Source organism: Dinoponera quadriceps, unplaced genomic scaffold (genome assembly GCF_001313825.1).
Source record: "Dinoponera quadriceps isolate SergipeBrazil2010 unplaced genomic scaffold, ASM131382v1 scaffold3127, whole genome shotgun sequence".
Taxonomy (NCBI): domain Eukaryota; kingdom Metazoa; phylum Arthropoda; class Insecta; order Hymenoptera; family Formicidae; genus Dinoponera; species Dinoponera quadriceps.
Window position 1 is genome coordinate 69,857 of NW_014557143.1, and position 24,214 is coordinate 94,070.

At 37.7% G+C, this 24,214-nt stretch overlaps 3 protein-coding genes across 6 annotated transcripts in view; 1 reads left to right on the forward strand and 2 right to left on the reverse strand.

Annotated features, from left to right (window-relative positions):
* LOC106748753 (leucine-zipper-like transcriptional regulator 1) overlaps window positions 1–4,469 on the reverse strand; it is a 12,522-nt gene extending 8,053 nt beyond the window's left edge. For both annotated transcript variants that reach the window (XM_014627598.1, XM_014627599.1), the window contains exons 1-6: window positions 4,081–4,469; window positions 3,518–3,826; window positions 2,099–2,213; window positions 1,811–1,977; window positions 1,498–1,699; window positions 846–1,205 (exon numbers count right to left, since the gene is read on the reverse strand). In XM_014627598.1, the coding sequence (XP_014483084.1) occupies window positions 846–1,205; window positions 1,498–1,699; window positions 1,811–1,977; window positions 2,099–2,213; window positions 3,518–3,826; window positions 4,081–4,187 (1,260 nt within the window). In that variant the 5' untranslated portion in view covers window positions 4,188–4,469. The remainder of the gene's footprint in view (window positions 1–845; window positions 1,206–1,497; window positions 1,700–1,810; window positions 1,978–2,098; window positions 2,214–3,517; window positions 3,827–4,080) is intronic.
* Window positions 4,470–5,079: 610 nt separating this feature from the next.
* LOC106748750 (Golgi SNAP receptor complex member 1) lies at window positions 5,080–8,980 on the forward strand. Of its 2 annotated transcripts, XM_014627595.1 has the most exons (6): window positions 5,080–5,289; window positions 6,414–6,416; window positions 6,952–7,127; window positions 7,197–7,378; window positions 7,491–7,559; window positions 7,723–8,980. In XM_014627595.1, exons 1-6 carry the CDS (start codon window positions 5,256–5,258, stop codon window positions 7,958–7,960), a joined length of 702 nt encoding a protein of 233 aa, XP_014483081.1. In that variant the 5' UTR covers window positions 5,080–5,255; the 3' UTR covers window positions 7,961–8,980. The 2 variants fall into 2 exon arrangements, with proteins under 2 accessions (XP_014483081.1, XP_014483082.1); XM_014627596.1 differs by lacking the exon at window positions 6,414–6,416 and having other exon boundaries at window positions 5,086–5,289.
* Window positions 8,704–24,214, reverse strand: LOC106748749 (protein strawberry notch-like). Of its 2 annotated transcripts, none has more exons than XM_014627594.1 (17): window positions 24,059–24,214; window positions 22,192–22,282; window positions 21,898–22,002; window positions 21,538–21,756; window positions 21,045–21,161; window positions 20,819–20,953; window positions 20,386–20,753; window positions 19,960–20,212; window positions 19,560–19,885; window positions 19,190–19,470; window positions 18,751–19,115; window positions 18,076–18,514; window positions 16,657–17,040; window positions 12,777–13,343; window positions 12,181–12,494; window positions 11,979–12,104; window positions 8,704–11,824 (listed from the first exon to the last, which is right to left on the reverse strand). In XM_014627594.1, exons 1-16 carry the CDS (start codon window positions 24,059–24,061, stop codon window positions 11,998–12,000), a joined length of 4,074 nt encoding a protein of 1,357 aa, XP_014483080.1. In that variant the 5' UTR covers window positions 24,062–24,214; the 3' UTR covers window positions 8,704–11,824; window positions 11,979–11,997. The 2 variants fall into 2 exon arrangements, with proteins under 2 accessions (XP_014483080.1, XP_014483079.1); XM_014627593.1 differs by lacking the exon at window positions 24,059–24,214 and adding an exon at window positions 23,037–23,504.

The window sequence follows — 24,214 nt, forward strand, 5'->3', positions numbered from 1 at the left end:
TATATATATATATATATATATATATTTATTTATTATATAATAATTATATAATAATATAGTAAATAATTATATATACATATATATTATGTATTTTATATATATATTATATATATTATATATATTTATATATTTATATATAAATATATATATTTAGCTGCAGATGTTCTTAAAAAGGGACCAAGCACATCGTCACTCGTTCGTTCAGTTCTCACGCGATCTCAACTTTCGGCAAGTGACAGTCTACACAAAATTATGGCAACGATGTAAATGAACTGAGAAGATATTATCTCAGAAGACAATTTGCGTTTCAAGAAAAAGAAATTAATTTCGGACAAATATATATTTTAACAATGATTATAAGCAATTGAACAAGATTAACAAAAAAAAGAAAGAAAAGACATACCAAGATACGAATTGACATTTTAGATATTATTGCTCGTATTCTGAACTTTCTTTTATCAATAAATGTGCCTTCTCAGCCAATCAGATGGTTCCTAAGCCACTTAAAGAGGTACTTTTATCGATAAAAGAAAATTCAGAATACAGGTTTATGAGTTTAGTTATGCCGTCGCCGGGCTACTAGACATTTTATATACAGCACAAGTATTAATTAAGAATTAATAATTAAAGAACTTACGTGACTGCAGAATTTATAATTTCGATTTTTTCGCTTATTTTTGAGTAGTGCATCTTATTATTTGGCGCATGTCAGTTATCGGGGATGTATACTCACCGAATTTAAACAAAATTAGTGAGCCAAACGTCGTACCGTTCCCTCGTTAGAAGTTGAAGTTGAAGTTAGTCGAAATAGAGACACGTGATTCCAACTTGCAATCGAACTTTACCTCTAGCAATGGCAAATCTTTAATGGGTACATCAGCGGTACCAAACACCTCTTCCAAATGCATTGCTCGTTTTTCACGTGCCTCTCGAATAAGAGTCCGGAGAAATTGTGAGCGTGCAGCTACCATGGCAATGTGCGCTGGTATTTTGATCTCTAACTCGCTCACTATAAACTCCACGTCGCAGAAGAGGCGATTGTTCAAGAGTCTACCGAAATCGTCGTGTAAAGTGCACTTGGGATATGATGAGAAATGGAAGCGATATGTCTCAGCGGATCGTACATTATTGTCCACGGTTCCGCCAAAGATGAACATCGCTTCTCCGATCACAGCTGCGGCGTGGAAAAGTCGACCGGACGGCACCTGCATGAGCATACAACATACGCAAGGTGAGTTATCTAATTTTGTAAATTAAAATAATTCTTCAAACTTTGATCACCGATACTGTGTACAAAATATTATATTAGAAATAAAATATATTATAAATATGTGAAAAAAAGCTTTTTACAATTTCCAACTTTTAGCTTTTATTTGTGATAAAAAATTATCACAAGCTACAGAATTAGACAATTCATCTTTGTATATCATTAATATGTGCTATAACAATAAAGTATCGGTTAATGTAAAAATCGCGAACACATTACAGGCCGCTTACCTGGCTGTCAGCGGATGGTAAAACGACGTTCCACATTTGCGTGTCTAAATCGTAGCAGTGAAGATCATTAGATAGAGACGTTTCGGCCGCGCCGCCGAAAACATAAAGATGTCGGTCGAAGCTGACCATTGTATGACCATATCGTCGTGCCGGGGGTGGCGGCGCGCCACGTAATATATGCTCCGTCGATATACGTGTCCATCTAAAAAAAGAAAGTAAAAATAAAAAGGGGAGAAATATAATTACATGTCTAAAAGATGCAAAATCGCGAATTATAACGCAGAATATATTGTCGCACAAATGTAACATTTACCGCCTCTCTCTAAAGTGAAATTGAAAAAGGCTATTAGTTATCTTTGCACCACTCTGGCCGCTAAAAACAAACATAGATTCTCGGGCTACCGCGACGGGGAAATTGCAACATGTCGGTGGACACTCGCCGGACTGAACAACTTTCTCCCACACTCTTGGCTCGCCAGGCTGATGGCATATGTAAAATTTAATGAAATTAAGGTTTATACAAAGGATTTCCATATTGTCTGATCCCTCATATTAAAGTTTCAAAGTGTTATAAACAATAATAAAGTATGAAATATCTTACCAACAGTGATATTGTCCACATATCATTTAATCTTGCATTGCCATCATAGCCTGCAAAAATCCATAACTTATTCTCATATACAGCAGCACCATGAGCCGACCTAGCCACTGGTGTCCTAAAAGTATATTAACATTTCTTAATACTAGTTGTCATGGTAAATGTTTGGAAGTATTTCTCTACCAAAAACTGTTTTTCTTTTTGTAGTAATCAATCATTTTTCTTTTTGTAGTAATCAACAAAATAAGTTATAAAAAGATATTTGTGCAATAAACTCGCGCTAAAGATATTGCTACTGCTGTTTTCAAATAACGTGATTCTTCCTACAACGTGCTGACTTCTTGTTTCATCGTTGTTTGGTTTTTTGACGCGGTCACTCTTAACCCTTATCGGACGCTAGCTTTTTATGCGTGATTCTCACTAGGTTGTAGCTGGTTTCGGTAAATATGCGAACTTGTCACCTCCTACGTGACGTACGACCGCAGCGACGAAGTATTGTTGTCACGTGAGAGGGGACTTACGACCGATAAGGGTTAATATAACGATAAGGAAAAGTATTTTTCAATTTTTAAAATTATAAAAAACAATGCATAAATCTGTATAATTATATTTTTACTAAATTTCAACGAAATAAAAGATTTTTTAGTTGGCATAGCAATAATCATTTCAAACATGGTACTTTAGATTATACGCGTTATACGAGAAGAATTCCCATACAGATTTCCTATAACGCGAATTCATCAGGAGACATGATGTTTTTTGTAGAAAAAATCGAAAACGTCAAAGTATATTAAAAATTTTAAAGATCAATTCTATGATAGTTACAATTTCATCATAAAATCCTCTATGTTTATAAACACACGTAATCGATTCTAAATATCAGCAGTTCTATGTTTATTACTCACTCAATTGACTTTCAGCGATAAGTGATAACAAATTGTCGCGTTACTCTTTGATAGGTATTATGTATTTTCTCGTGTAATATAACCACTGATTTTTTTTACAATACTACGGTACCTACTAAAGTTGTGTGCAAAACTGTGTTGCCAAATTGCTGCCTCAAATGCAACAGAGCCTACGCAATGCAAATAGCTTAACAGCAGAAACTAAGCGGAGCTTGCAACGATCTGATTGCAGATTGGTGGCAGAAACTGACCATATTTTGTTGCAGGCAATTTAGCAGCAGGCTCTGCATAGTTTCTCCTGTCAATCTGCTTGCATCATCTATCAGCAGGTTCCGTCACTAAAACATAAGCTTAATGCAAACATGGACAACTATGGTTTTGGTGTAAAATTCTGATAAAATTTGCTGCCAATCTGTGCAGAGTCTGTCATCAATTTGCTTACTATTTATATACTATATATTTATAAATGTACATCATATACTTGTAAATGCTAAATACTTACAAGTATAATACTTACATTCCTGAAAACTTCCATTCTACCCATTGACCAGTTTGAAAATTATACTCGAACAGATCATTTTTGTTACTGAGATTGGAATTGGAATGTATGTCCCCAGTATAACCACCAAAGACAAACATCGACGAGCCATGAACAACTGCAGAATGGTGATAACGTGGTGCTGGTGGAACTCCAGTTGCAAATGCTCGTCCCCAGGATTTTTCCTTCACATCAAAGCGCAACAAATCATTCAACATCTTTTTACCATTGTCACCACCAAAGACATAAATCGCATCCTTATATGCCACAATAGTGTGTTTGCTGCGTCTGAAAAGCAAGTTATTAATCAAACTGTCTGTAATATTAATGACCATTTTACTGACTCGACTCAATACTCAAAGCAGTACTGTCATGTTCTCAAAATAGACCTTATTTATCCTTGATTTGTGTTTCATAATTCAATAAAAAACAGAGGATGTAAAAATATACATACAGATATTAAAATATACAATAAATACAAAATTACTGGAATTAAAAACAAATGAAAATTATATTATTTCTTATTAACTTTTCTGATTTACCTAGCACCGACGAATTCGTCACATTCTGGCATACGTTGCCATCGATGCACCGTCTCAAATGGTCCGAAATCCATCGCCAGACACTCTGCAGCCACAACGTTATCCATATTCGTATGTTCACAGGACGGTACGGAATGATATCTCGTTAGCAAGATGAAGCACTTTTAACCTATACGTTCTTCTGCGCTAGCATGTCTCTCCCGTTCAATCAAATTTTTACGAGTGAACGACCATTAATTTCGTGGTTCAAACCGTTGCAGAATTCAACTGAATCGCCATAATCCGAAATACCTCCGCAAAACTCGAGTCAACAACTGTCAAATACATGTGTGTCGAGTACATTCGCGAGAAATCAATAAATTGATGCCATCGGCCACTTGCCACCATCATCACAGGCATTGGCATCAACGGCCACGTTCAGAACATTTAATTTGCATCTGTTGGAAGTTTTCTGAATTGAGATTGGATTATTCTTTTAGATCTACAGGAATAATCCAATGTCAGCACAGGAAATTTCCAACAGTTACAAACTGAACGTTCTGCTGAATGCGGCCAATGAAATTTGCTCAGGTTGCATTCGAAAACCCACACCATATATGCACACCAATAGACTATGGACACGGTTTAACCCATAAAGGTGCTTTCACATGCTGCGTAACTAGCGTAAGCATAACTTATGTCAGCCAATCAAATCTTCATTTGGTTCCTTCTTGATTGACTGATACAAGTTACGCTTATGCAAGTTACGCCACATAGGAAGTCAATCTTAGTTCTCGTAGAAAAATGTTAATTGGCTACCACGCGGCAAATGTTGCCACATCCTGTAGGCAGAGGCCACTAGGCGTATAATAACTAGACCGCGCGGTCTAAAAAATACTAAAACAAGATAATAGGGCGATAAAGGGCGATAATTTGCGTGTATGCAATCCATTATCTGCTGATTGGCTCTGACGTTCGACGCTACCATAAAATTGCATCTTTATTCTTTATCTGTACGCTTTGTACTCGTCAGTTCTCGTTTGCACTGGTTCAGTCCTCGTGCAATTCGAGTTCAGCTATAAAGAACAAACCTCATATGTGGGAAAACCTTCATCGTGCATTCTGAATATCGATGACGAATATAAAGAAATGTTTATGTGGTGATAAATTCGAAAGTGATCTGTGATTCGCGATAAATGGCTAGCTCGTTGGGCGCAATCGATTGGGAAGGTACATATATATTGTTTAAAGAATTTCAAGACGTACCATTAGGCAAATAAGAAAAAGAGTTCGCTCTATTGTTTACCAAACAGCAACTGTCAAACGGCATGAGAAAAGATGTCTAGGTTGTTTTCCAAACGATTGGAATATATCTTTTCTTTATGTATTTCGGATGCTTGCATTACTTGTACTGTCATTTGAGCTTTCACTATGTTTACGATATGCTTACAATGTCATATGCTTCGTTGTGTCAATATCGCAAAGTACCGCATGCTTATAAGAGGTATTGTTCTTTATAAACAGCATTCTTACATTCCTCCCGTTTACTTTCTCACTGTAAAACATGAGTTTCTTTGTTTCTTGATATTCCTTAAGCTTTATCTGCAATATACTCTTTATTTCTTGTTTCTTGCTCTCTATCTCTTTTCCATAAATAAATTGTAGAGCAGAGTTTTATAACTGAAGTTGTACTATTTTCAACCTTCAACTGATGCACCTATAAAGTTAGAAATTGTACATAGGCTAGTATATTAGCCTTAACATATGAAGTTATATCATTCTAGAGCATATTATATATCTCTTATGGAAAGCTTTAAAGTAATATAGCTTTATGCGTTAAGGTTTTATTAGGTTTGTATATATATATATATATATATTGGTCTGAATTTGAAGAAATCAAGCTTAGATTTAAAATATAATAAATTGTTTTAATCACAATAATAAATAAATAAATTTATAAGCAGCATATGTAATCAGGGTATATACATAGATTGTATTTTGCAGCAAAAGCAGCTATAAAAACAAGTACTTTATTTATATTATGCTGCCAGCAGTTTTGCAACTGTTCTAAAATTTTCTACTAACCAATATTGATTTGCATTTTCTCAACATATTTATTAAGCAGTTGTCATTTTTTTTAGCGTATTTTCAATATGCAGCACTACTTAATAAATATATTGGAAAAGCAGAAACCACTAGGTATCCTTTAGTGAAAAAGATGAGCAGTGCGGAACAAAATATTTACTAAGCTACTTTTTCTACATAATACAGTTATCATCATTTAGTTATCATCATTTAAACAAATACAACTGAATACAAGAAATTTCATAAATAGATATTTTTCATTTATATAGGATGTCTGTTGCTAAGTGTCTCATCTGTCATATATTTGTAATTTAGGTCAAGGAGAATAAGAAAGTCCTCCACTATTTTGCACATTTTTGAGTTAATTATTGAATATGGCTATATATAAAGGCTTCTTCAATCTATAATTTAAAAATTTGTGTGATTATTTGCAAAATGATAAAGGACTTTTTTGTTCAGAATGGCCTAATCTACAAACATATGACAGCTGTTATACCTAGCGACTAGGTCTAGGGTTCAAGGTTTGATATACTGATGTCTGTCGCTAAGTATAACAGCTGTCATATACTTGGCCAATTAAACCATTTTGAATAAACATCCTTCACCATTTTGCACATAACCATGCAAATTTTTGAGTTATTAATTTAAAAAATCTCTTATACGTGGCCATTTTCAATAATTAATAACTCGAAATTTTGCATGTTTACAAAGTGGTACGGAACTTTTTTGTTCAGATTGACCTGAAATATAGTACAAGTATATAATGAATGAAACACTTAACGACAGACACCCTGTATAATGTTGTAGATCTGAGAAAGCAGGCGAGACACCTGGAGAATGAAATCGATGCTAAGTTAGTGGCATTTAGCAAACTAGGCATAAATGCCGGCGCTAGACATGTCAACTCAGACGAAGTACCCCTCTTGGATGAGGAGCACGTGTTCGAAAACATGGCCTCGGAAATAGAGACATTGCTCTCTAAAGTAAACCCTTTCCATATTCTTTTATTTCCTCTTTTAGATAAGTCAATTAATTAACATTCATATCTGCAGTTATTCTCTATAAATGAGAGGATGAGTGAGTTACAGCCAAATGGAGCAGCAATGTTACATACGATGCAACGTCATAAAGAGATATTGAAGGACTATAAACTAGAATTCAATAAAATTAGGAATAATTTTGCGGCTAGGAAAGACCGCGAAGATCTCCTGGGCAGCGTTCGCAAGGAAATAGAGTACGTATAATTGTTTGTTATTGTTTCTATCTAAATATTATATTTTGGAACACGATCAAGCAGTTTTTTGTACCAATGAAAATCATGTCTATTTTACGTTGAATTTTTACAGCAATTACAAGAGCGCTAGCGGACTGAATCGACGAGAGATGTATCTTAAGGAAAATCAACATATTCATAAGTGAGTTTCGGATATGCTATAGTAAATACTGTTGTAATGTTATTTCGGCTAATATCACTTTAACTATAATTAGTCAAGATACACATTTCATTATATATTTTGTTATCGTGTGTGTTTTGCATAACGATCTTTTATCTACATTTTACGGTTACCGCGCTTTTAGCTCGGACCGATTGATCAATGATCAGATAAGCATAGCAATGGAGACACGAGATCACCTAATGACGCAAAGACAGGCGTTCAAACGTATACGAACCAGATTCAACGACATCTCAAATCGATTCCCGGCGGTGAATAGTCTGCTGCAAAGGATAAATCTACGTAAAAGAAGAGATTCCGTTATACTTGGCCTCGTCATCGGAGTTTGCACGTTTCTGATGCTTCTGTATGCCTTCCATTAGAACCCATCAGGCATACGGATACTAATGAAAAACAATACCAATACTTCCATCCTCCTCAAATAACACTCATGGGAATATATATACATTTTTAGAAGTATCTCAAGATGATAATAAGCACGTAGAGTATTTTAGCTATTTAGGATGAGCGAGGTTGTATATGTGCGTATATCGCGTGAATGTCGAGTAGGATTCCTCTTTTCTCTCCCTTTTCCCCCTTCGCTTCTTCTCCACCTACTTGCAATCGAAGTGAAGAAAGTTTATCTGTACAGTTTTTTTATACCGAGATAAAAAGCGTGGACACGTGATATAAGCGAAGGGTCAGTCCACATTTGACATGTTAACTTAATAAACGTTAAAGTATATGTAATTTCCTTTTTTTTTGTATCAATGATCCGACTCTCAACCTTCGATAAAGAGGAGAAAAAATCTCGAGCTACAATTTACCTACATCTCGTTTATATCAATTACAGGAGTCTCCTTTTTAGCGAACGCGTAACTGTTATCAAAATAATGTGCACACTTTGCGATAAAACCATTGTATTTCGTACTTGTATAAACTAATTTTCTTTTTTACGATTTGCACCACGCAACACATTTCGAAATAACATGAATAAAAAAAAAAAGAAGACCGATCAGTCGTCGAGTTCTCAAACGAGAAAGCATTTTGATAGATCAACTCTGAGGGAACGAAAATTGAGAAAAGTTTCCGGGCCGCGATGGGGATGATGGAGGGAACATCGTCGTCGTTTGGATAAGAATTATTAATTTTACATACACAGAGACATTTATACATGTATATATACACGCACACTCGTTCACGAAAACGTTCGTGAATCCATGAGAACACAGCACATTACGAAAAAGGAATCGTCTCACTAAGAAAGCGTGACGCCTGTTTCCACGTGCAACTAGATACCGCATTTACGATACCACGCCAGCAAATAGGAACTCAAGCGAGATTAATTGTAAAAATATCCAATACAACACGCGTGCTGTTTTTATACGAAGCACGCTCCGTTTTTCAGCCTCTAATATTTATACTTTACTCGTCCTCGTATATACGATAGCATTATACCTTTTGAACATTTTTGCGGCCGAATTTCAATGACGATTTTGTGCACCTTGACGTACAGCTTAATCGTTCACCGCGACGCCGAATTAGAAAATATTCATTCCTCGCGTGGAAATGTAACATAGTTAACGATTAGGCAAAATTCGTTCTATATGCTTTCGTACTGAAAATATCATTCTATCTTCCTTTAGCATATAATGAGAAATCAAAATAGAATGATTCGTGCTTTCAGCACGAATGCAAGCGTACAAGACGAATTTAACCTCGGTATCAAGCGTCACAAATGAGAACGTTAGCAGGGGACGACCATGAATCTTTTCCTCTGGTGCGAACTTTTAAAGAGTGAACCAAATTCCAAATCTCAATTCAATCTAGGAAACTTGCATCTTCGCGGATTCACGTTGAAGGAAGGGATTCATGAAAACCCCCGGATGAAAGAATGATACGTACGATCGAATCTTGCGCGAATATTAAGAATTACGAGCACTTCTCTCTTTTACATAAATCTCTTCGCTTTCAACGTTGCGAAACGGAATTCGACGGATGCGTTCTACTGCATTTATACATTGTCTAAATATTATTTTACAATCAGATGTTGCTTTCCTCCTTCTTTCAATCTCTTTTGTATAGATGCAATATATAGTTGTTATCCGCGGAGATTCACCGTCGTGCGTTGACAATTGTCACAACAGCGATTCTTCGCTCAAACATGGATAACCGTGGAAAACAGGTAAGTGATGATGAATCTCTTTCTTTTCTTCTTTATACGTAGACGCGTCACACGTACCTAGAATTAGATCACTAAATAAGGACTAATCACGGGTCGAAGTTCTATAATCGACTGACTTCTCTACGCTCTTTGACGTTTTATTCATTATCATAGAAGATAAATTGCGAGGCCCATGATCCATTCCTTCATTCATACGAAACTCAGCGGTACTTGTTCACTCGTTAACTTGCTCACGCACACGCGTACAAACTTAGAACAGACATCTATCCAATATACACGCAGGCCGCACTGGTTACTAATGTGTATGCATCTGAATATAAATATAACGGTTGTGTAAGTATTCTATCTCAATCTAATTCTTTTTTTCTTTTTTGTTTTAAGACTAACTAGAAGTTATAAGTTAGCGATCGTCGAGAGACGAGGTGTAGCGTTATGTGTCGTGAGCATACGAATTCCGAGAAATATCTCGCTAAAGATGTGCTATTGTTCAAGCATACGTATATAAGTATAACCACGCGATGTAACAAAAAATAAATCAGAAAGTAGAATATTTTAGTCGCTTTATATTAAATCATGTAAAATTTTACACAATTCCACCTTAACATATTCTAGTAAATGTATTTTCTTGTAATGTATGCGTAAATGTTGATCTGGTAAAATTAAAATTCGCATGTATATCACAAATATCGTGTTTTCTTTTTTTCTCGTGAATTAATTAATAATAAATTAAATTACGCGAAAGATGCAGTCGTGATTGCGAGTTGTCATGGTACGCTGAAACGAGAAAAATACACTTCTTTCTCTCGAATTCTCTCCGTTTTTTTCGTATCTTGTCGAGATAAAATAAAAAAGTAAAGAAAAAGATATAACTTAGCACTTGCACGGTAGATTATTCTGTATTCGCATCTCTCAAGTTCGAAAAAGTTCGTAGCGTATGTTACCTCGTCTCCCCACATCTGGGATAATATTAATAGTAGTTTTGTAGCGGTAGCACACTAGTACTAATATAGTATTAGCAGTAATTTAGTACTAATATAGTATTAGCAATAATGGTAGTTGTAGTAACGGTAGCAATAGCATGTATGTGTATGTGTGTTTGTGTGTGATCATCTCTTCCGTACGATCGATATAACAAAAAACGAAACTATAGTCGCGTATACATTTGTATTTTCTTCCAAAGAGAATTGATTGTGACGATCGTCTAGTTAATCTTACGTCGATCGACGTCTATCACGTTCGATCTGGGCTGACTGGCGCTTATTCCGACCGGCGACAATCGATACTCGTTAGAACGACGCTGCTTAAATATTAGCGCTATCGTTAGTGCTAACTCAAGTTAGTCGAATGCGTCTCTTAATTCATATTGGCGATCGGAATTGCCCATTAAATTTCTCATTTCCTACATATAATCGTGTTCTTTGCCATTCCTTTACTCTCCATTTTATCGTGGAGACTCGATGCAAACTTACTTTTCTTGCTTCCTTAAGATTCTTTCACGAATATATATCGAAAGAAAGAATCTTAAAGGGAACGGCAGGATATATATTTTCTATACGCTCTACACGCTACGTCCGCCAGAATCTTAGGCGAAAATATGATAATTAACGGCGACGATGTAAAAAATAAACTTCTTCTTCTGATCGTATTCGGCGTAGCGGTGAGGGCGTCTATATATATATATATATATATTTACGATATAATAAGAAAGGACTCTCTAGCTAATTATAAATCTACAATGGTATTGAGTGCTATATTAACCGCAAACGATGGACGATCGCGCAGACATGTAAGAAAGATTTAAGTTGTAAATTGCAGCCTAAGTTCTTCAGCTCGCGCGTCGATCGGAAACGTTCACTCGTTCGTCGGAAGTCGGGCGACGAACCAGTCGATGACTAGTAGATTCAGTTTGGAATCTACTTGGTGCACCGATAATTCTAGGCAACTAACACGGCACGTGCGCAATGTGCTTCTTTCTCCTCTTCTCGAATTCGCGGGAAGGGGATTTCCTTACAGTCGCAGCGGATTACGTCACACTAATAGCCTTGTTTGGTCCTATTCACACCTATAAAAGTATAATACGATTTATATGATTTGTAATTAAATATATTGGCGTCTCATGTGTTCAGGGATGAGACATTTATATAGTTCCTTCGAAGTAACCATATCGACAGGTATTCTTGACATAGTCGAGAAATCTTTCAGATACGGTATGTTACCTTCGATACGATTCAACATTCAAAATGTCAGTTCCTCCGTCTTTTCTGAGTCAGAGGAAAGTGCTTGATGCAACATTTCCATGCAAGTTTTCGGAATAAGCGTCCCGACAATCTTTAATCCTTCATCTGTCGAAAATAACAAGATCGTCATTTTTCAGCTCAATAGGAATATCAATATCGACAGAACAACATAACGATTTACCCGTCCGCAGTCGTACAACTTGCATCTTAGAATTATGTCCAGATCGTGAGGCGAGTATGTTTTCCACGCGACTCCATACGCTCAGAACGGAACCGGCTAATACATTATAGGAACGTCTTCTCAGCCCCACCTCACAATCCATACCGATGGTAGTATTTTTACAATTGCCGCTCCAATAGGCGTGCGAACAGGTGTTCACCGAAGCCTCATATTGCTGTGTCCAGTGAGGTTCCGCCTCGTCCGCACTCACCTTTTTGTATTTCTTCTCCAATTCGCCTAGAGTCTCCTGTCGCAACTGTAGTCCTGTGTTGGGCCTAATAATACGAAATGATTAGGTTGCAAAAACCAAGAATTAAAGAGCAAAGCTCATAACGTAGTTAGTAATACAGACTACGTTTACAAGAGAATCATATAATCAGGTCATATGAATAGCATAAACGGATTTAATCATTCCCGACATTATAATACTATTGACGTTATATATCATGTAGAGAATTATTGTTGTAAACAATGTTATACAGGATGTTTGACGTAAGCCGTGTCATATCCGTCATATGCTTGTAGTTTAAGTCAATGAGAACAAAAAAAGATTGTACCTGTACACCATGTAAATCTGATCCTTCTTGCTCTCGGATTTTTTCTTGCCGGTGTCCACCATAACAGTAAGAATAGCGGTCTGCTTTCCATTACGGATTTGATGGCTCAGATAGAAGCCCTCTTTGGACCCTGTCAATTCCGAAAATTTGTCCGTGGCTTCGGACCAGCTCATGCCACGTTCGACATGCACCACGTGCAACTCTGTTGGCGCCTTCCCGGTGGCGTGCTTCCGCAGAAATCGATATAGCCGTACTCTTCGTACGTTCTCGCCTGACGTGCCCAGGTCGAGAATGCCCATGTCGAAGCGACCGGTTTTCTTCGCTTGCGTTATGATGGCGTTGAGTGTGTCGGTAAAATACTTGAAGAGACGATTCTGTAGGTCAACCGGCATGCCGAGGATTCGATTAAGGAACTTCGACATGTTGTTGTAGTCCTTGTCGAGTGTGAGTACGCCGGGCGAGTTCTCACTGTTACAAATCAAACCGACGCCCACCAACGCATCCGCCACATCTTTGAAGAACTCGCCGTGGTAATCCTGAGGTGGTGGTACCAGCGGCGCCTCGAATCTGAATTTAAAATAATATGTCACGGATCGAAATGAAAGATATCTTTAATTTTATCAATATAAATATCCTTACGGTAGTAGTAAGTACTAAAACTTTATGTACGGATGATGGCATACTGTATCAGGGATACAAATAGAGGCATAGTTCCGCGATATCCAGACAATATTTGTCAAATTTGTCACAATATCTTTATCACATGCCATTGTCTGCAAAATGTTACCCAATCATTTTATTATATCTTTATCTAACCCAGTAATTTCTGCCACACTCTGCTTGTGGAAAAAAAGAACAAGCAACCAGTATTTCCAGTATTTATTGTTTCTGAGCTTTGTTTCACATCAACAGTCAGTGACAATTTTGACTTAAAAATTTTTGGATTTTTTTCTTTTGGCTTTCAAAGTTTTGTCGTTTCCCTACGCACAATTCTTTTTAAAATCTAAATTATACATGCATATATGTAATAAATATTCCATAAAATGAGTCCAACAATGTAATATAAAAAGTCCAAATTTATAGTTACCTTCATTCCCTTCATTTACTTGAATTTTAACATAAACATAAAGTACATTGTAGCGATATTATTAAACACATAGGTTCACCAATTGGTTGGCTTTCAGAAGAAGCGCAAGAGGCAGATAATAAAATCTTCAGAAAAGCTCGAGCTCATTACAGTACGATGAAATCAAGAAAATGCACTAACAAAGATATAATGCATTATCTTTTAATTTTATCTGACTCTGTAATAAATAACATTAGGATAAAAAAAGAAAAAAACACCAACTAAATTAACACTCGATATAAGAAATCTCAGTTCAGTCACGCAACGACTAATTTTAATGCAATGTGCAATAATTCGACAAACATAACATTAATATAACATTAATATAAAAATAGAACTAGTGTGCGTGCGTGCGTGTGTGTGTGTGTAATATTTAAAATATAAAAGGTAAAAATATAAATAGAAGAAAAAGAAAAAATGCAAAAACATATAAAACTTAAAAAAAAAGTACCCTTATAATGGCAGATACTTTGACGCGGTATAAGGTCTTAAATTTTGTTTTATTATCTAAACAGTTATAAATCAATATAATAAAAATTTGCTATCTCGTTAAAAATTCAATATTAAAATATGAAAAATTTTAAAATAATAATGTACCAAGTGCATAATACTATTTTTTGTATATTTGTTGAATTTGTAAAGTTTCGGTATTTTTGACTTCCATAATAAACGTTATTTTGATTTTTTAATTTTAAGTTTGATCTCAAATCAATACTTAACGACCCAAAAACCTATGTATACCCATTTTGATATAAATACATTTAATATCATAGGCAAAAGGTATTATTCGAGAGCATTTCAATGCGTTCGACACTCATTTTCCATTCGCCACTTTAAATTTCAGTTTTGTTTTAATAACGCCGCAGTATTGCGTTATAAAGCAATGTTTAACAAGTAAATAAAAAAAACCTTTGAAACTGGTTAAAAATTGTCGGTAGATTTTTGCCTAAAAAGTAAGTTTTTTTTCTTCACTGTGAGCGGATCAGTCGACTATCGATGAGGATCGGAGCTTCTGTCCTGAAGATGTGCTCTATTTAACTCGATTTTCGCGCAGCCAGATACGCGCCGTTGTTACGCAACACGAGCGTTACAACAATCGCGCACGCATTGGCTCGTGATGCTCGTATGTCCGACGGTTAAGGTGAAATTAGACGTAATAGAACTGTGGAATAGAGAGTGTGTCATAGAAGCAACTAATTAGTACACAAAACTTGCGTCATAGAAAAGAGTGGAATAGCGCTAATTGGTTGCTTCTTTGACGCACTCTCTATTCCGCAGTTCTATTACGCACCGTGTAATTTCACCCTTATAGTGGCGCAAAGCGCTTCGGTTATAACCGAATGGAGGATTCGGGAACAGTGTAAAATTTTGCACCGTTATAGTTTATTTATGTGGATTTAAAAAGAAAAATTATCGTTGTTTAGAGGTCAAATCCGGAAAAAATTATCCGAGTATATCTTGATTTTTCACATAATTTGTTCAAAATTCCAGATAAAGTGAAAGTATTTTTAAATATATCTCGCAAATGAATATATATTTATTGTACGAACCTCTTAATATTTTTCATTCATAAAAATTTATAAATCATAAAATAAAAATTAAAAATTATTCAAGTTTCAATAATTAAAATTGAAAAATTGAAAGAAACTGTAAGATCTTGAAGAAATAAATATTTTATATCTGACAACCGTCAGATATTGGTTCGACGAATTTAAACGTAATCGTTCATCTGTTTCTAATGAGCGCTCAGGCCGCCCGGCAAACGTGGTTACTGAGGAAATCGTTGAAAAAGTCCACGACATGATTCTCGCTGATCGTGTATATATATACAGAGAGAGAGAGAGAGAGAGAGAGAGAATATTAATAAGTACACATCTATGATTTACATAACGTGCGTTACTTCTTACTAATTAAAATTAATTAAAAATCAAATCGAAAGATTTGGAACTTTTTTCTATAACTCTTAATCTTTTACGCGGCAAACAAAATTTTACTGTTTGTGTCTTAAATGGTAGAGAAATAAAAATAGTTCAATTTCAATGAAATTCAATCTTGAAGGTTTTTTGATTGCTAATTGCAAATTTTTAGTTCAAATTCGTGATCAAGGACGTCCAAAACTCTCGAGTATTAAATTTTATCCAAATCAAGTTACTTGTTGCATTTTTGTCCGCCATAATGGACCTGCCATTTTGAATTTCTGAATTTTGAGTTTAGTGATCAGCAACCTCAACTTCCCCCCTCCCCAAGATATCATTGGTATCAAATCAATATTACCTGTTTCTAAATATATTTTTCATCCGACCCGCCGTATGGCGGGGTTGCCGTGTAAGAGATTAATTAAATAAATATCATTAAATAAAATTCAGTCAACCATGCGATATTTGTCTATGAACAACGCAATAATATGGCTTGCAGACAAGGTCTATGATTTAAAATTCACCGATTTTCACGAAAATTCTCTGAAAATTCCTTAATTTCTTCAGGCATAAACAATTCTTTGAGAATTCTAAGTTTTTCCGGCTTTTTCTAGGCAGTAAACACTCTGGTAGTTACACATGTGACGTTGACAGCGATCATGTTGAGTAAAAAAAAAACGTTAAGTAAAAATAAGCTTGAAAAGAGAGATGCATCATATATATATATATATATATATGATATATCTATACGCAAACATATGAAGTAAATTTCATCGCCATCAGTTTCCTTACTTCCCCTACATCCTACATGATGTTTGAAACTTTGATCCTTACTCACCCCATTATAGCTTTCATCGTTGTTTCGAGCGCCGCGCGACCATACTTGTTGTCGATATTGAATTGCGATAAATCTCGGGTCTCCGTCGCTCGACGATCACCGTGCGTTAAAGCGCCCAGACTCTCTAAGCGCTTCGCAACGATGGATGCGAATCGCCTCTCTCCTGCCAAATCCGATATAAGGAATATGTATTCCGGCGCGTTGACTTGATTCGATCGGTGCGTCCGCCCGAATTGCTGTATCGCTCTGTCCGCGCTCCAGGGTAACTCGAGAGTGATGTGCACACGTCGCATTTGATTTCTTGCTCGCCTGTCGCTTTGTAACGATATACCGCTGCTGGCCGCCTCTGAGATAATCGCTACGGTTTTTTCTCCGTCCATAAACCTGACATACATAACAAAGATAGTTAAGATTAAGAGCATTAACATCCAATCGATCTCTAATCTCAATCGGATACTTTACTATGTGAACTTTTTGTAGATTTTAGGTTTCGATATCGCGTTCTGTTTTAGTCGATTTTATAAACCAACTTTTTATTCATTAGGATAGTAGGATTGAATAATTGTTATCATCATCAATGACACTACAGCCCAAAGTCGGACCTAGGCTTACCTCACCCCTCCCTCTCACGCATATGCATGTGGTGCGCACACAGATTATATGCATGCATACGAGAGAGGGGTTTTCTTGGCATGAATACTCTCGGGGTTTGCCAGACCACGGAAGAGGAGCTACGAGCGTATGAAAATTTTCTGGCTCTGGTTAGGCAAAGTTAACTTATTCAAGTAAAAAAAAAAAGTTAATTATACAAAATGTATGTTTTTTGCATAATTAACTTTTTGATCGTAAATTAAAATATAAAATAATAAAAAGACAGTCTACACATGTAAGAAAATATCAACTGCTTTGTGCTCAAGATTTTATGTAAGAAAAAAAAAAAGAAGAACAGTATAGAGCAATCAGAAAGAAAATTCACAATTCACAAAAAAATTCTGCTAGCACATTATTAATTTTTTTTACTCTATATCATAAGCAGCTCCATGGTGATTTTAATATTGATAAATTATTTTAACTTGAGAAGTATAAAAAAGTTAATAAGTTTAAGTTAATGGATTTAAAAAAATAGCTAGTTAAAATTAACCGAGTTGAAAGTTATTAATTTCTTAACTTAACTTTTAATAATTGATTAACTAATTATTACCTAAACCTGACTTATATGTTCAATATAAATATATTGCTGTAAATGTCAATTGCATCAATACTGAAATATTGAAAGAAATGCCGATTATACGATATTGTCGCGAGATAAATGAATTTTTTACGGATCGGTTAAAAAGAAAAATCGAAAATCATTTGAAACGCAAAAGGTTAAAATTACTTTAGACTTAGTCAAATTTGTGTAACATAATTAATAAATACCTTTGCTTCTCTGTCAAATTGAGGGTTTCTAAAGGAACATCCACTTCTGACCTGGATTCGTATTGTATTGCACCGTCTTCCGTTTGCACGACGCGACCCTTTCTACCCGTCATTTCCGCAACGTTTTCCGGGCCGCCGAGCTCGTCTATTAGCTGATCTAATGTGTTTGGCGGCAATCGTTCGCCAAGACCTTCTATTTTGGCTAATAATTCCTCTTTCATACTACAAGCCCTTTCAATGGCATCCCTGGGAGGTGGATGAGTAATACTTCTCATGTTATTCATGTGCCCACCCATGGCTGCGTCGCCATTACGTTTATTCCTATTAGTGGAGGATTTGTGCACCAGCATCGACTGAATTTTGTCCTGAGTGCTCATACGTTTCTTAACGGGTTTCTTTTGCTTCTTGCTACCTTTCTTCTTTCGCCTGTCCCAGGGATCTAAAAGCAAAATAAAGAAATGAAAGAACGATTCGATTTTTCTTAACCTCCTGTCCCAACGTTGGTGCCCGACGTTTCATAGTCACTATTTTAGATAGACATCTAAAAGTGACCTAATATGTTAAATGCTTAAGTCGGTTGCGCTCGATAAAAATTTTGATTAGGTTAAAAAAAGATTATGATAATAATGACAGATAGACTGAAAAACAAAATAGTTTCACAAAATCAGAACCTACCAACATCAGAATCGCTGTCACTGAAAAAGGGATTGAAATCCGAACTGATATTGCTTTCCTCGTCTGTGTGATGGTCGTCTTCGCTTTCGCTGCCGGTCAATTTGAATTCGGAGCCGGAACTGTGAGCGCCGTTCCTCTCCTCGTCCGTTATCTCCTCCTCCGACGACCAAGCGCGCACCTTTTTCGACGCACGTTGTGCCGCCTGACGTACTGGTTTCCTCTTGCTGCCCCCCGCAGAACCACTCGCGCCATCCATTTCATCGTCTTCTAATCTGAATTTCGGTGGCTCTAGCCCGAGAAGGCGTTGAATGCGATTGCGATCGGGTGCAGGAAAGTGTTTCTCTACTAACGATTGAAGAACGCCCCTGGAATGCAGCGAGGTGTGTCATTAGCGATGATACACGTGACATGCTCGCTACTTTCGCAAGGTTACACTGACTTTGCGGTTGAAACGAAGTCCGAGAGTTCACCATCGTCGCGCTCTAGCTGCTCCAAAGTGCGCGCTTCGCCCGTAGACTGTAAACCGATGACCACGCATTTACCGCACTTTACGGCTTCTCGAGCCACCAAAACCGCGTGCTTCACCTTCGCGGCGATGCAAAGGTATTTGAAGAACCGCTGATGCGACGACCAGAATTGGCCCCACATCGTTTTCTTCATACGATTCTCTGCGTCTATCAATTCCGCCGCTTCCTGGAACCTCTGCATCGCTTCTACCCACTAGAAAAAACCGGGACCGATTAAAATACACCGAAGGTGCTGCTCTCAAGCGCATAGAAAAGTTCATCTTCTATCTCGTGTTAACTTACCAACTGCACCGACTGGTCGTAAATCTTTGTGAAATCCTTCGAAAGAGGCACTTCCTCGATCTTGAAGGCCACACCGTGGAAACTTAATTGCCGAGCGATGTACATACCACGCAGCTTCATATCCATCGCCACGATTTCCATCGCGCCGACGCCACGCTTCTCCACGGCGGTGATGAAGTCGTTGAACTCGGGGAAAGGGGTGCCCTCGCCCCACATGCCTAGTCGCACCATGTAGGCCATGTTGCGAGGCTCGGAGGCGCCAGTGGCACTGGCGTAAATAACTCTGGCCTTCGGAAGTTTGTTTTGCAATTCCAAAACCGTCAAGCCTGCGAAAGTTTCACGTTTATAAATAAACCAGCTGTGCATATTCGAAACAATTTCTTACGCAATTCTGCTTCACCTGTTTTCGTGGGTTTCGAACTGCCGGTAGGACATAAATTCTTTGCCCTGTGGCATTCGTCAAAAATGATCAGACCGTCGAAGTCTTCGCCGCACCACTGCAGCAACTGTTTCAACCGACTCTTGTATTTCCCACCGCTCTGCGAAGATTCGCCGATCAAGGCGGAATACGTGCTGAAGATCACGCCTTTCTTCACGTTGCCATTCACACCCGATGAGATCTTGGCGTATTTGAATTTGTTCAAGGCGTGTACCTGCGAATCGAGCGAATTAGCCATAAGCGCTCCCGCAGTCCCGTAGTTATTCACACGCAATTTTGAAAGCATCGAGCGATTCAGCGTTCACAGTAAGCGGGCGAGATTGAAGTTTTCACGTTACTCGAACGCTAACAATATCGGCGCGATATATTTGAAGCAAAGCTGTGTACCTCGATTTTGGACGCGCCTATGTCGTTTAAATCACGTTCCGCATCATACTTGAGATCGTTCGACACCGACACCCAGATGGCACGTTTACGGCTTTTCAGATAGTTCTCGAAAATGATTCCTGCTATAGTCCTACCCTTGCCGACACCCGCGCCGTCGCCGATTAGAAATCCGGCGCGCGTATTGTCAGGCAGCAGGTGTTCGTGTTGCTGGGATGCGTACGTGATGGATTCAAGTTGGAGCGCGGAAAGCGAGCCGGAACGTATTGTTTCCTCCGGTATGGAAAGTTTGTACCAAACGTCCGTCGGCTCCACGCTCGACAACGATGCCGTTTCGACCACTGGGTCCGGATGCTTTCGTCCGAGTTTCACTGTAAATTATCGCAAATCTTAGCTGAGAGCGAATACTCCAAATTGAAATGAACATTGATCGTACGTTTCATCGGCATATAATCGGCGTAAGTCTCGGCGACACCCATATCTTCATCGTCTACTTCCTCCTCCTCCGGTATGGCTGGTTGCATCAATTTGGTAGGATCGCCTGTGTTCCACATATGTGACACAGTTTTACCTATTAGAGAATTCAGAGTAAAGCTTGTGAATTCGCTTGTAGTGAGTACAGCTCGCCCAAATTCAGGGTCATATTAGGTAATTGTAAATACCTGAAAGCCCAGACCAATTTGGGCCAGCAATTCCGCTTTGAAGGAACTGGACAAAGGGATTAATTCCCATTCCCGGTACATTCATAAAATTACCCACTATGGTGTTCATATCCATATCTAAGGAAAAATCGGTTTTATAAAAAATAACATATATATATGTGTGTATGTGTGTGTGTGTGTGAGAATATCACAGTCTATAGATATTATTTCCACTTCTCTCATGCTCTTATACTAATTTCATATTGTATAAATTGATCTTTATAGATAAGAGTATAATATCGCCTAAATAATTAGAAATATAATTTTGAACGTTTGATAATTTATCAGCAACATATAGATGCATAGGTATGCATATATATATACAGGTGCACAGGTAATAATCACGCATACTTTCTTGCAAATGAATGCAAATGAAAGTATGAAAAATAAATTAGAGGAAAAGAACCTCAGTTTTCTGGAAAAATTCTTCAGTGTACTGAAAAAGTGGACTTACTTGGTTGAAAAAAAGCAGGATTTAAACCAAGAGTAGTTAATCCCGGTGGGAATCCATAACCACTAGCTAATTGACTCAACTGATTCAGTTGATTTGCGCCAACAAAATTTGGTGGAACCCCTTGTGATCCTCCTACACCACGTACCATATCGTAACCTAAGCCTGTAGGTTTAGTTACTAATCCTCCAGGAATTTTATTACCAAACTTTTGATTTAGTACTGAAAATAATTTGCAGAGAATATATTTTTCAGGACATACTGCCAAGAAACAAAAAAAAAAAAGAGGAATATTTATGCAGCCTATGGAATTTTATAACTTAATAGAATTCTATAACTATAAATGAAATTCTATAAATTTACCATTTAATGCTCCTTGAGTTTTTGTCAAAGAATTTGTAGATAAATCTGGCTTTTCATCTTTGATGTTTGCAATTCCTGCAGCAGTTGCAAGATCTTTACCCCCGCCTAGAAAAAAATTGTTATTCCGATTAGATTTTTCAACAGACAAAAAGAACATGGTCTTAATAGATGACACATGAAGAATTATATCATTTTGCGCCAAGTCACAATTCCTAATAAGATCTTCCAACAATAAAATAATGTACACACATATATGTATATATATTACATGTAAGGTATAACATTATAATTTACCAGGTACTTCAATTTTATCAGGATCTTCTTCATCATCAAAATCACTCCCACTTGTATCATCACTCATTCCATCTTCATATTTTTTTGTTGCCTGCAAAGAAACATCGGGAAAAATTTTATGTGATAAATACAAAATTGGGACAATATACAAAATGAAGTAATATACTTGGGTGTGTGTATGTGTGTGTGTATACATATATATTACTACTTTGGACATCTTTTACAAGAAAAATATTTAACAAATTATATCGATACCAATCACTTTCGAACACTTCCTACAAATGCAAACCTTTTCCAACTTTACATCCAGTTGCTAATAAAATATCTTTATTTTTCCAAGATGTTCAAAATAATAATAGTTATTGCCTCAACCTGTACAATTTACCTGCAAATATGATTATAGAACAAAACTATACCGATGAATTTATCAGATCTCTAAATTAGAAGATAGATGCATGAATCATGAACGGTAAAAGATCAACTAGTACTCTATCGCGTTTAAGAGCGGAAATATCTTCGTACAGATACGTTTGTTAGGCAAACGCGTAACGAGATTAAAATAACGAAGAATATCAGTCGTATTCGTCCGAATGGATGAGATCATTCGAAACACCAAGCACGACGCGAGAAACCGTAGAAAGCGTGACAGGAGACGCGAATCGTTACTTCCTCAAGGGACGCACGTCGCACACTCTTAGGTTAGTCGTTTCCTCGTGCGAACGAGGCGAACGGACACAGTGAAATACGCGCCTCCGCTGGGAAGCGCGTGCCCTGGACTTTGGATAAAGACGCATCTCCGTAACCTATTCTCTTTCTTTCTCTATGAATAAAGAATGAAAACCCACCATGACAAACCAAGCACCGCGAGTCCCGTCACGACGTGCGGCAGTGGCGACGAAGGCGACGACGATGGTCTGATATCGGGAGCTACGAAAAGGGCACGTTAGCCAAGTATTGCCAATGACAGCGTGCGCAACGAGCCCGAACCTCGAGTTCTTTTTTTTCCTCCCTCTCTCTCTCTTTCTTTTTCTCTCTCTCTCTACCACGCACAGAGCGCTATGTTTTTTTTCGGCCCGGTTTCACGAGACGACAAGAGCGTGTCGCGTCAGGCGTACATCGCCGACTATCGTTCGACGTTCCGTGGTGTGCGAGCTAAGAAATCGACGCGTCGTACTTTGGCGTCAACCGGGCCAGTCCATCTCACGAAGTCGTCGGTTAATCCGCTAAGTAGACCTCGGGAGCGCGTTTGCTCGGTCGCACGGTTGCCACCATATTGGCATTCCCCGCCGTCGTCGCCCCGGCCCACGAAGCATAACGATGCGAATACAAAAACACACGCGCCCGCTCGGGTTGCACAGCGCCGCCGCGGCAGGGCGCTGGCGGACGCACGCTGTTGCCAGATCCGCGACGACGGTGGCCTAAAGGCACGTACGCAGGACCGCGCGAGACCAAAAAATGCACGCGTTGTCTTCCCATTTTCGCGATCAGCGATTCCGTGTGAAGAAATGACCGAGTGTGGAGTTTTCTTCGCGCTCGGTAACTATTCGACACGCCACTAGAAAACGCGAACGCGACAAATGGTAACTCATCGAGGCGTCTGGTTACCGCGACGGCGAAAAGTTTCTGTAACTAGGCAATGTCGTGGCAGTCTCATCATATGACTTTTTAAACGCTTATTCGCGCTCTAATACATAGATCGCGATGAATTGGGCTATATGAATTACCACAGTTGCAATTATTCATTACGAATTGAACGAGCATTATGAATTAACGAAGGTGATTTCTGCCATCGGAGGAAAAGGGGAACGCTGCTCTCCGAAATAAAAATTTCGAAAAATATCTCGATTGTATTCTAACAGTTCATTACCATTTGTGCGGACGAATCCAAAATTTCAGGTGTCCTTTTATACTTCGCAGCGAATAAGCACCTTGTCGCTAGTTGGCCAAGCGATCGAATAATGACGACTTTGTTTAGAGGTGTTTTCTTCCTCTTCAAAGCAGATTGATTGCTCGAGCACGTGTA